The 12,857-nt window shown below is 33.8% G+C and overlaps 1 protein-coding gene across 1 annotated transcript in view; it reads right to left on the bottom strand.

Moving 5' to 3' along the window:
- Nucleotides 1-12,857, bottom strand: part of ETNK1 (ethanolamine kinase 1) — a 68,775-nt gene that overhangs the window by 27,636 nt on the left and 28,282 nt on the right. The window contains exons 3-4 of the mRNA XM_004270918.4: nt 7,747-7,887; nt 3,190-3,332 (exon numbers count right to left, since the gene is read on the bottom strand). Coding sequence (XP_004270966.2) covers nt 3,190-3,332; nt 7,747-7,887 — 284 coding nt within the window. The remainder of the gene's footprint in view (nt 1-3,189; nt 3,333-7,746; nt 7,888-12,857) is intronic.

Genomic DNA, 12,857 nt, shown 5'->3' with positions numbered 1-12,857 from the left:
CCTAGAAATCTGCTAAACATGCAGAGTCCTAAGCCCATCAGTAGAAATTCTTGTTCAGATGGTCTTGGATGGAGCCCAGAAACCTACATGTTTCCCAAGTACCCTAGGTGATTCTGGTGCAGATAGTAAAGGATCAAATATAAACACTTAATGAAGAGATAAAATGAATTGTCTAATACCACCTACTTCCATATGTGATTAAGCAGGGATTTGAACACGAGTGTGCTTGGTTCCAAAATCTATATTCTTTTTGACTTCTCTTTTAAGTTACTTAAGAGTTAAGAGTTTGATTGCTCTTTTAAGAGTAATATATCTGCTTGTAAGAGTTACTTAGAGATTTTTAATCTAGTTACAACATATAAAAAAATCTAACACTACGTTTGAAAAGTACATGCAGAGACTTCAAGATGATCCAATATAAATTCATGAAGTTTAACTAAAATTTGTACTTCCAAGAAATTAAGGGTCTGAAACACACTACAGAGAGATACTGAGATTGATGATGCAAAGGCTAGTCCCGTGGCTTTCATCTTGTTATTTTTATATGTATCATAGGTGGATACAAAATGGTGAAGTCCTGACCTCAAATCACATGAATGATTTAACAAGTGATAACAAATCAAACACATTTGTGAACATAATATATAGCTTAATCATTTATTCTTTGTAGAAACCATTTTAATTTGAAAAGACTTGACACTTGGCTTTTAGATGCTATAATCAATTAACAAGTTCAGGTAAAGAACTTTGCAGTGCACATTTCTAATTTTCATGATCCTCCTTGATATTGCAATTATAAGTACTAATGCTATGCTACAGCTCAAATATATATATTTTCTGCTTATTAAACTTACTAAATTTATATAATTTACCTTTTATAAAGTATGAGGCATGTTACTTCTCCTTATAACTAAAGACAAATATGTCATAGTCACATTACTTCAAAACCATTAGCTCCTAATTTGAAACAGAGTAAGATAATAATAAAAAGAACAAGCTTCTTGCCATTGTCATGAGTTTCAGATTTTACCTGAACAATATTCCAACCATGTTTTCTTAATGCTTATGTATCAACTAATCACATAGGAATTGATTTTAATGGATGCCACAAAGTCCAAAGTAGCCTTCCTAACGGACAGTATAAAGCCATTGGTAAGAAAAAAATAACAGAATATCTCCACAACTAACACACAAACACAACCACAAAGACAAGAAGAAACAAATGGTACATAACAGACTTCTGTGAAGAAGGGCAAACTCTAAAACCTGTATCAACATATTTACACTTGTTGAACTGCGAGTTTTATTCTTCTGTGTAGGGAAGAAAAATTAGACACAAAAGTATGATTTAGGTAACTCGTGGTAAAGTAAACAATGACAACCTTGAACTCTTAAAGCCAGACTGAAGCATAAATATTTTATTTGAAAATATGAGAACTTTTCATATCACTAATCAGTAGTTTAGATAGGCAACTGGTTAAATAAAAAAGTAAAAATTAATTTTTTTACCTAAGACATAGTAATCTGATTTTTTTGGTCCCTTATGTTTTAGATTATAAACAAGTTTGTTCAGTGAAATGAATATTCAAAAGAAACTTATAAAATTAAAATATGAAAAGTTAAAATAATATTCCAAAGGAAATAACAGATTCTCTTAATTAACTTGCAGTTAAAAATAAAGCTGAGTGTCCACTTCAAATGTAAGATGAAGACCCTCACTTGAAATTCCGTTATATAAAATAATGTGTTTATTAGATCTTGCACTGAACTTAAAAGCTAATATACATCGCTTTAATGCATAACTAATACTCTAGTCTCACAAATGGCATTGAGATTTGGTTACTAGTATACAATGTAGTACATATATACTATGACAATTATATATAATAAATGGATAATAATAAATTAAAGGACACTGTCAAGTACTTAATGTTTTGGGGTACACCTGAAGTTTTCAAAAAACGATTCCACACAGACTTCAAGACATTCAAAATAAAGATGTTAGCTCAGAAAATTTTTTAAAAATAGAATCTCTAATCCAAATTAAAATATCAAATATAAAAGGTACTTAAGTGTGTTTTTGAAAATATGTGCTTCAGTCTACCACCCTTGACAGTGTTCTTTGGTTCGTTGTCTTCAAATTAAAGTCAGTTACAAATATTAAAAGCTTTTGCATTAGCACAGTCTCAGCTTACAATCTGATAAGAATGGTCATAAATAGTAATTTAACATAATATGACCACTTAATCAGAATTCTTTGGCTTCAATATCTTCACAACAGCACACTTTTAATTCAAAATAATCTTCCAACTATGATACCTATGTTCAAAACTGGTTTCCTACAAAATGCAATAGCTTCAAAGTTTCAAATAGACTTTTTGAATTAATACTAATCTTTCAACCAAAATTATGTTTTAAAAATGCCAAGGTAGTATTGAAGGGCACCTACCGCTTTAGCAACCAAACCTCAAACCACTTTATCCAATAATATAATACAACCAAGTGTTTCTTAACTATAAAAACACAGAGAATTTGAATACAGCAAGATAGGAACAATCCCAAAAAACATTTCACCAAAAAGTTCACTGACCATCTCAAAAAATGTTAAAACAATTTACTAAATTGTCTTGATTATTACTTTAGTAGATAAAATTTCAGCAACTACAAATAAAATTTCCTCCATCTGTGGCTCCCTCCTTAGCATCAAAATATCTAACAAATCAGTATAATAAACAGGTAATAGGAAACCTAGAGACATATTTGCTTCTAATACTGCTGTCCCCCCCGACACTCAAAAAATTTCTATATTTATAAAATAGTACAATGTCAGCTGGTTTTTCAATTACTCCCATTACAAGCAGGTGCATTTTCAAACCATGAACTACCAAATATTTACAATTAAATTCATAAACCAAGTCATTTTATCATTTTTCATTTAAAACTCTAACAGAAACCAAAAACTGTTTCTAATAAACCAATTCTAAGAAACATATTTTATACAACTATAAAGAGAATATACATTCCTAATTTAGCACAGTTACCATGACTTTGTAACCAAAAGAAAATGTTGAAGACTGCACACATGTTTTTAACCCTTGCGTTTGAATTAAATTTACTGACACAAAGATCAAAGGATTGTTAAGAACATGAAGAAAAAAACCTTACTCACTGCTAAAGTCAAACACCTACCTTGTTTCTCATTGTAGATTATATTCTTACACAACAGATCATTATGGCAAAGCACAACAGGTGAGCCCAGGTTAGAAAGAATCTTCTTCATCCAAGTCATTTCTTCCTGAAGAATCTGAGAGCTTGGGATATCACTTAGGAACCTTTCAGTTTAAAAAAAAAAAAAAGAGTTATATCTTGTTTATATTAATGGCAACATTTTTTAAAGTTTCATTAAGGAATAAAATCTTCTTTTCTTTTCTTTTTGTCATATAGAACTGATTTTTTTCCTTCTAGTTTTATTAAGATATAATTGACACACACAGCACTGTGTAAGTTTAAGGTGTACAGCATAATTTGACTTACATACATCACGGAATGATTACTATAATAAGGTTAATGAGCAGCCATCATCTCACAAAGATACAAAATAAAAGAAAAAGAAAAAAATTATAGTTTTCTTGTAATGAGAACTCATGATTTACTCTCTTAACAACTTTCATATATAACGTACAGCAGTGTTAATTTATCATGTTTTATATTACATCCCTAGCACTTATTTATTTTGTAACTATAAGTTTGAACCTTTTGCCTACTTTCATCCAATTCCCCCTTCCCCATACCCCACCTCTGGTAACCACAGATCTGATCTCTTTTTCTCTGAGTTTGTTTGTTTTTCAAATATAAATGACCTGCAGCACTATGTTACTTTCTGGTGCATGACACAGTAATTCGATATTTCTATACATACCAAAGAAAATCTATTTTTAATAAGTCCTTTCCATTTAAATGCACAGACTTCTGAATTAAAGCAAGCCAATTATTCTAAAGATTAGAATACAGAAAAACCATTAAAAAGAACTTAAACATGAATAAAAACAAACAGATCAACAGTTAAAATGCAGGGCAGAAAAGTAAAAAATGTATCAGTACAAAATGGGGTGAGGGAATAATATATATATCTAACAGCTAACAATTACTACCACTATTCTAAATGTCTTATGTTTATGTCCATTTTATAGATGGGGGAAACCAAGACACAAAGAGTTAAATAAAAAGTTTAAGTATATTATGTAAAGTTACAAAGATAGTCCATTAAAGAACTAAAACATCTATTTCAAGCTTGGAAGGGTGAATGTAGTATAAACCAGCTAAAGTCACATTTGATAGTCAATAGATATTATCTACTATTGATAAATCAACTCATTATTATATGATAATCATACAATCATTAATCATATAAAATTATGATACTATCATATGGTAACCACATCACAGAATACTCATCTTTACAGAGAACTGCCTCAGTAGTCAGACTGGGAAGGGTGAGTGTTGGTATGGCAAGAAGGATTAGTGATCATGGCTTTTTATCCTACACTCTTTTCTGTACTATTTATTGTGCTGTATTTGTAATAATTTGATAAAAATACAACGGAACAAAAATAAGGTGCTACTACTAATTCTTCAATAGCACCATCAGGCTTACAAAATAAGTTCTCTTCATTCTTTCTCTATATCGTCTCTCAAATTACCCCTTACATTTCCATTTTATAACACAAAAAAATTCTGTATCACTGAGTTTACTTTAATGAATTTGCCTATTCATTGTTCTCCCCACTCCTGCATTCTCTTCTACACATACCTTCCAACAGAGATCCTTATATGCGCTTTTTAAAATGGTGAAATTATTCAAGAATTTATTTTAAAAGTACTGAGTTGAATGGAAATAATAGGATTCAAAGGATTATTAACATAATTACAATCATGTACAGACAAAAAGGAATGGAAGAAAATATGAAACATTTTTAATATTTTAACTGTTTTTAATGTTTTAGTTGTATATTTTCTGTTGGGGGGAGGTTCTTTCATTATTTACCACACTGCATCTCCAGCTTTACCCAAGTATCACTAACCTCAAGCATTTGAAGTAACCTTCTCTGACTAATAATAATTTTAAAAATAGCAGCTAACATTTATTTAGCACTTATATGGCCAAGCACGGTTCTAAGAAATTTGTATATACCAACTCAATTAATCCTCACAGAACCCCTAAAAGGTAAATATACTACCTTTGTTATTTATGTTTTACGGAAGAATAAATAGGTAATTTGTCCAAGGTTACACAGCAGAACTGAGATTTGATCCCAGGCAGTCTGGCTCCAGTCTTGTACTCTTAATCCATACAGTACCATACTGCCTCTCAACTCTGCACCACTGCCATCTACTTATTCTAAAGTGATTTTTCCCAAAATCTTTCAATAAAATAGCTATTTCAAAAGAGAATTTTTTTTGTTTTTATGTTATCACTTTCTGAATATCCAATACACCTGACACACTTCCAGGTGTCTGCCTATCCCAGTTAAAGGGGTATAATATCCCTATCCATTCAAAGTTTGACAAACTTTGTAAATAAAGCACACACAGAGTGAGTCAAACTAATCTTTGAAATAATCAAGCTCAAAACAATACAGCTATTTTTCGCTAATGAGTTATAAAAAATTAAAAGAAACGAGAAAAAAAAAATCCACAGGTCCTGCTTACTTCTGTTGTTCTTAAAGCAAAGACTTCCTGAATACAAAAGCTGAAATCTTCATGTACACTTTAGGTATAAAGACAAAATAAAATTTCCAATTTTTGCACTAGTATTAATCACACTATGGAAAAACACGTCTGGTGTGGTTTCTGAGGCATGTGCCGCCGAATATTTCAGAAGGTCCCAGCAGGACTGTGCTCTGCATGTCTGTCAAGAGTGGCTGCGATGGAGGAGGAGGAGGACTCAGCTCACCGGCTCCCACTGGCGCCATCAAAACGACAACTACTTACAGAGCTGCTTACTCTTGACGAGAAAGACCAGAAGACTGGCACAAAAGATTTTTTAAAGGTATAAAGAAGAAGCCACAAGAAGACGAGTAGAAGGGGCAGAGATGCAGCACAGTCAAGACCCGTACCCCTGGGTGGGCAACCCACAAACAGGAGGATAATTACAATTGCAGAGGTTCTCCACAGGAGAGAGGACAAGCCCCACAGCAGGATCCCTAGCCTGGGGACTCCTGCACTGGGAAGACATTTGGCTTTTTAAGGGCACACTTTCAGGAGAACCAGAGGGCTGTGGGAAACAGAGACTCCACGCTTAAAGGGCATATACAAAATCTCACACACTCTGGCATCCAGGGCAGAAGCAGTAATTTGAAAGGAGCCTGAGTCAGACCTACCCGTTGATCTTCAAGAGCCTCCTGGAGAGGCAGGAGGCAAATGGAGCCCACCCTGGGCTAAGAGACACCGGCAGCAGCCATTTTGGGGAGCTCACTCTACCAGGAGGACACTCGCCCTGGTAAGTGCCATTCTGGAACCCTCCCTCTAGCTTACTGGCACCAGGACCCAGGCCCGCCCTAGCAGGCCAAGTTTTAGGACCCCTTGGGTCCCTCAGGCAGCATCCAGGGATCTTGCCCCACCCACCAGCAAGCTGACACCAATTTCCAGGACATGCTGGACACCAAAGCCAGCTGTGCCAGGAACCAACTTTGCCCACTGGGGGTCTAATACCAATTCTGGGGAACCCCAGGGCCCTGCAGCCAGAAACGCTGGGACCTGGCTCCACCCAGCAGCAGACCAGCACTAGGCCCAGGACCCTCTGGGATCTGGGCCCTTTCCACCAGCAGGCCGACACTACATCCGGGACCTCTGGTCCCACAACCTGCTCCCCCAGACCCAGTTCTGCCCACCAGAAGGCCAGCACTAGCCCCCTTAACCCTGCTGCATGTTGTATATGAAAGTTGTTAAGAGAGTAAATCCTAAGGGTTCTCATCACAAGGAAAAATAATTTTTTCTATGTCTTTAATTGTTTATTTATGATGGATGTTCACTAAACTTACTGTAGTAAGCACTTCATAATGCATATAAGTCAAATCATTATGCTGTACACAAACTTACACAGTGCTGTATGTCAATTATATCTCAATAAAACTGGAAGAAAAGAAACATGTTTATATTATTTGGATTCTAAATATTGATTTACACATTTTTCTATATAGGAAATGAAATACCTTAGTCACTCTGAACCTGAAGTCCTACAAAAGCTGAGACTCCAGTAAATTAATTTTCAGCATCATGAGACTTAAATAGTCACAGTAAACTAAAACCCAAACTTTTTCATACTCCAAGTATGTCCCAGTATAGATCTCTAGGCCCCTTCAGAACAGCCTTCCTTTGGACAGAAGGAATTTTTTTTAAAAGGTCTCTATTGTCAACTCACACTACGAAAAATGTACCCATTCATAGTAATCTTTATATTATGTTTACTGCCAAATAAACACTCCATATTTGTTTCTTGGCTCACCACTTCCCCACTTTTATAGGGGTTGATTATTTTTCTTCTTTTTTTTTTGAGTCAGCTGTAGGAAGGGAAGGAAATTTCTGTAGTGCCTTTTGAGAGTCAAATGAATTAATGCTTATTTTACTTAAATGCAAAGAGATAAACCAAACCAGATTTTATACACAAAAACCTTACAGTTATCTTTGAAACCCAATATATGAGCAAAGCAATGTAAAACATAATTTAAAATGTAAAAGTAATTTTACCTTTTATTAATATCTTCATCTGCAAATCCTGTGGGAATGAGAGAGAAATATTTTCCCATCTTTAGCCATAGGTTAGATTTGGGAATCCAGCCATTGTGTGCATGAATAGCATGGATTTTAGCAAGCTGACGTGCTATAAGCCTGTTTAAAAACAAAACAGCATAAAAAAGAAAGTGTTAAGAACCATACAGTTCATATCTACTCATAGGTAAACTAAAATAACTAGGGTGCCTTTATCTTATAACATGATTTATTTTTACCATATACAAGATTCAAAATAATATGGCAAGTCAACTCTCACAAGGAGAGGCAAACAAATGTTTAAAGCATAAGTAGGAAAAACACCTAAAATTAATACAGTAATTAAATATTGTGTCCAAAAGGGACTGAGTGTCTGGATATAGGCAGCCTATTTTGAATATACAATGTTTGTGACCAGCAGAACAATACACGACTATAAATGATTTCAAGGCACGTATTAGATATTAATCACTGATGCATTTAAATTACACTGAGTCATTTTAATTTTGAGCTTTTGAAGTCACTGAAGTTAAAGGGCAAAAGGGGCTAAAGTAAAAAGGTAAATGCGCAGATAAATAGGTTTTATGAGTTAATTTCTGTGTGTTGTTAACAATACTCTGAATAAACGTTAGGATTTTATGATGTCAGAATCAATATTGATATAACAACAAAATAGTTTGAAGCTGTGTAGTATATTTGTGTCCACACCATCTTTGTATCTGCAGAACCTAGTACAGCAAATGCTAATGGAGGAATAAGCATACCAAATAGAAATAAGAACTAAATTACCACATAGTCCATAGAATAGTAGGTAGAAACATGACTTAACAATAATCTACAAATAAAAGAACTTCAAACTGGCAAATTTTCAAGATACTAACAATCTAATGTAACGTTCCTCAAAGTACAGTCCTAGGACCTACAACATAGCACCACTTAGGAATTTCTAAGGTTCCACCTCGGATAATCTCTATGGGTAGGCCCCAGCACTGCATTTTAAACAAGATTTCCAGGTGATCCTAATTCACTGTATAATTTGAGAGGCACTAATATAATGCTCCAATTCTGCTTCTGAAGTCACTGAGGTTAAAGGGCAAAAGGGACTAAAGTAAAAAGGTAAGCGGGCAGATAAATAGGTTCAGTGAGTTAATTCACATAACTGTGTTAACAAGGTCTCTGAACAAACATTAGCTTGGCTATGTACTAAAATCAATCTTTGGAAACTTAAAAAAAAAAAAGAAAGAAAGAAAATAATACAGAGGCCTGGGTATTACCCCGAGAAATTAATTGGTTTGGGGTGCAGCCAGGGCGTCAAGATATTTTAAAAGCTTCCCAGATGACTAATACACAAAAACCACTTAACTAAGTACACAGGGAATCTAGCATTGTAGTAATCCTTCACCAATCTGTGATTAAATAACACACTTTTATTATATTTTTATACTACAGTGAATATTCTCATCTATCTAGTTTTATTATTTAATAAGAGTCCTGACTTTCCTTTGGAAACTTCCATCCCCCTCACTTTTAGTTCACTTTTGGTTCAGTCAGAGCTCATCTCAATCCTAACTCCCTATCCCACCGGCACCACTAACTTTAGGAGCAAAGAGATGACACAGACTTGCCCAGAGCATTCCATCCTTCAGGCCAGAGTGATCGGTTCAGGGCATATTACCCAAGCTAGGCCAAAAAGGTTTGATTCCAAGACTTTGGCTGAAGCTACTGACTTTGGTTGAGGCGATCAGAAAAGGAGGGACACACTCCCCACACTGCAAATTGATTAGATAAACCTGTAACTGCTAAGAATCATAATTGTCACTCCTTAGAAAAGTCTGCCAGAATAAAAAAGGTAACACAACAAAACAGACAGTGATATTCCTAATGGCACTATTAGAGCCCCTGGATCCACCCATGCTTGAACTTAGTATTCTCAGATATATGAATCGACAAATTCCTCCTTCTTTGAGTCAGTCTGAATTTTCAAATTATTATTCTCAATAAGTCCTAATGCATCTCAGAAGTGTTTAGGCATTACTGCAAGTGAGTTTCAGTTCTACTACAAGAAATATTTGATGTTTTGTTTGAAAGGACACAGCATTAAAGAACCAATGGATTGACTAATATTCTTCATCTTTCAGTTTGGATGACTGTAATTCAGCTGACCACATCTCATTTGATGTTTGATGATCTAAAAAATATTTCACAGTAGGGGAAAATGCTCAATGCCTATTAGGAGCAGAAAATTGCTATTGGTCTGACAGTACTTGATGCAACGAAAAGAGGTCTATAGGACATAGCCCTTGCAAATCTTTGATACCCAAAGCTGTAACTGAATTAGCTGTTACCCTACTGATTCTCTCATGTACCCAGGTACAGAAATTGGTGAGTTTCTCTTGTCTTCAGAGTACCACTGGATTTTATTACTGAATTTAAAATAAGTAATAAAATATTTGTAATGCTGTTCTTTAACCCACCTAAATTTTTAAAGAGAAACCTGCTTATATTGTTATTCTGAAGCTTAAAGTTTACATGTAGATCACATTCAGCAAGCTCCTCAGCCTAAAACTGCTGCCAAGTGTAGTGTCTGATGCATTCAATATTTTCTCCTTGTTTTCTACCGTGGAAAATAAGTATGATGAGGTTTCACTGTAATTGAGTAAAATTTGCTTTCGGCCTTTATTTTGATGATTAAGTTAGGATTCTATGGATGCTGAAGTTATGTGAAAGGAGAGACATAGATATATCTGAGAATATCTTTCACCTTTAAGGCACTGCATTCTTGTCTAAAATGGAAAATTTGGCGGATTTGAGAATAAAATATAATTGAGTATGCAACCATGTGAAGAATAAATCTTATTTTGGGGGGAAAAAAAGAATCCTAATGCATTACCAAAATATTAAAATCTGTGATCTTTTTAGGTATGTGTGTTTTGGTCCATACCTCTGAAATTACCAAATAAACATTTTTATATAAATTAAATAATTATTGCTTAAATGATCTTCCCCAAGACCATATACTCTACAAGAATATAGGAAAAAAATCTATTTTCATATCAACCTCTCATACAGTATTTGCATAAAAAGCTAGGCCCAAATGAACATGTAGTACTTTAAGCATCAGGAACCTTCATGATAATAAAAGTGATAATAAAATCAAAACAAAGGAGAGTACAAATATACACATATATACATGCAAACACACATATACATACATAGATGTGTATGTGTGTGTGACACATATCTATTTGAAGCCACTAAAACCTGGTTTTAAAACTTTAAGGAGGGGAATTGGAACAAAAGGCCTGAAGAAAGGTAATCCATGTTACATAAAACTCAAGGGGCAATCTATATCAACAGAACATTATGACCTAGAAATGTTTACTCAACAAATGAGACCAGTGATTCAGAAGAAGGGTCACATATTAGAACAGGTATTTAATACCAGAAAATTTTATTTGCTGTTTTAAAAATAAATAATAATGCCTATTTTTTATAGTTTTACCCCAGAGTTTGTATGAGACCCTGATTTGCAAAACACAAAATGTAGTCTCAGAAGTTGTCCAAATATAAGTTATTTAGCTAGGAGTGACTGGAATGACAATTCTAAGGTAAATACTTCAAAATGGCCACAACTCCAAGGGGTTCTTACACGTTAATGGAATCTGTTGAACATGAATAGCTGCTACAAGAAAAAGCACCTACTAATTTTGATTGTCTTGACTCTTTTGGCAGAAAGGTGGCTAAGTGGAGCTGAGCCAGGATTTGAACTGATCATATGATGCAAAGGCCAAGGCCTTTCCACTATAATATACTGCAGTAACACTGCACAGAATTAGTTGGGTTTTCTTCTGACTTTTCCCTTGTATTTTAAGTCTAAACTTAAGCAAATCATTTCATTTCTCTGAGTCTCAGATTTCTTACAAGGAAAATCAAATTACTGGCGTAATCTTAAAGCTCTCCTTCAAATCTGACGTGATATGCCCCTGAATACCAGAAAAAAATTTACATAAACATTTACTCAATTTGGAGATTTAAGTTCAATAATGACAACAGGAATTTCACATTCATATTCATATACAAAGATCCTGTAGACTAACTTCCCATTTCATACCAATTTCCTACTAGGTTTAATAGAAATGTTAAATATATATAAACTATGGAGTGAAAGGCAAATTTTCCAAATTTGATTTTTATCAAAAATTATCAAATATATTCTCCTTTGAACAAATTTCTGAAATTACAAGTGAAATTATAAAGATTATTTTATATGCAATTTTAAAAACATTTCTGCATAACATGATATAAACCTACTCAAATGGAAAACAAACTAAATTATTAACAACCACCATACAATAGCAAAATTAATACTTGCAAAAAAACTATACCAAAACTTAAGAGCTAATGATTAATATCTTCTAAAGTAAACTATAGATATTTACCTTATCTACAGGTGCACTGTTAAAATAGAATTCGATTATATAAGGGACAAAGTTAATGTTAAATGATAACATCATGCTTACATAATAGGTAAAAATATATTCAGAAAAGTGTTTAAAATGTTTTGTAACATTTTCCTATGTAATTAAAAAAAATAGCAGCAAATAATAATAGTATAGTTGACATTGCTTTATCAATACTACTGATAAATACTATCACTAAGTTATCATACAAGGGGCAAAGACCATGCCTTATTCTTCTATCCTAGCATTCAGCACTAAAAGGAGGTACTTAACAGATATCTGATGAATAAGAATCATCATCTTGGCAACAGACTCAGGATACATTTAGAAACTTACCATGGGATTCTACCACTATTAGAGTTTTTCTCTGGTGGATTAAAATTTATCCTGGATTTTTAAAAATCTCATATAATAAGAACTGTGCCAAAATTAATGCCTAGCTACAGAAAAACAAAATGACCATCCATTTGAAATACTGCCTGTCCTTTAACAAGACATCTTGTATAATAAGCCTTTTTTGCAAAATCTAGGATTCAAGTCAATTTCTACAGGTCTCAGAACTACCAGTGTATCTTTTCTGTAGCAAAATTAACAAGGAAAGGAAGAAAATCTATTATACAAATATCCTCG

Source organism: Orcinus orca, chromosome 11 (assembly GCF_937001465.1).
Source record: "Orcinus orca chromosome 11, mOrcOrc1.1, whole genome shotgun sequence".
NCBI classification, from domain to species: Eukaryota; Metazoa; Chordata; class Mammalia; order Artiodactyla; family Delphinidae; genus Orcinus; species Orcinus orca.
Note: the sequence above shows the minus strand (reverse complement) of the source record. Positions and strands in the feature narration are given on the sequence as shown.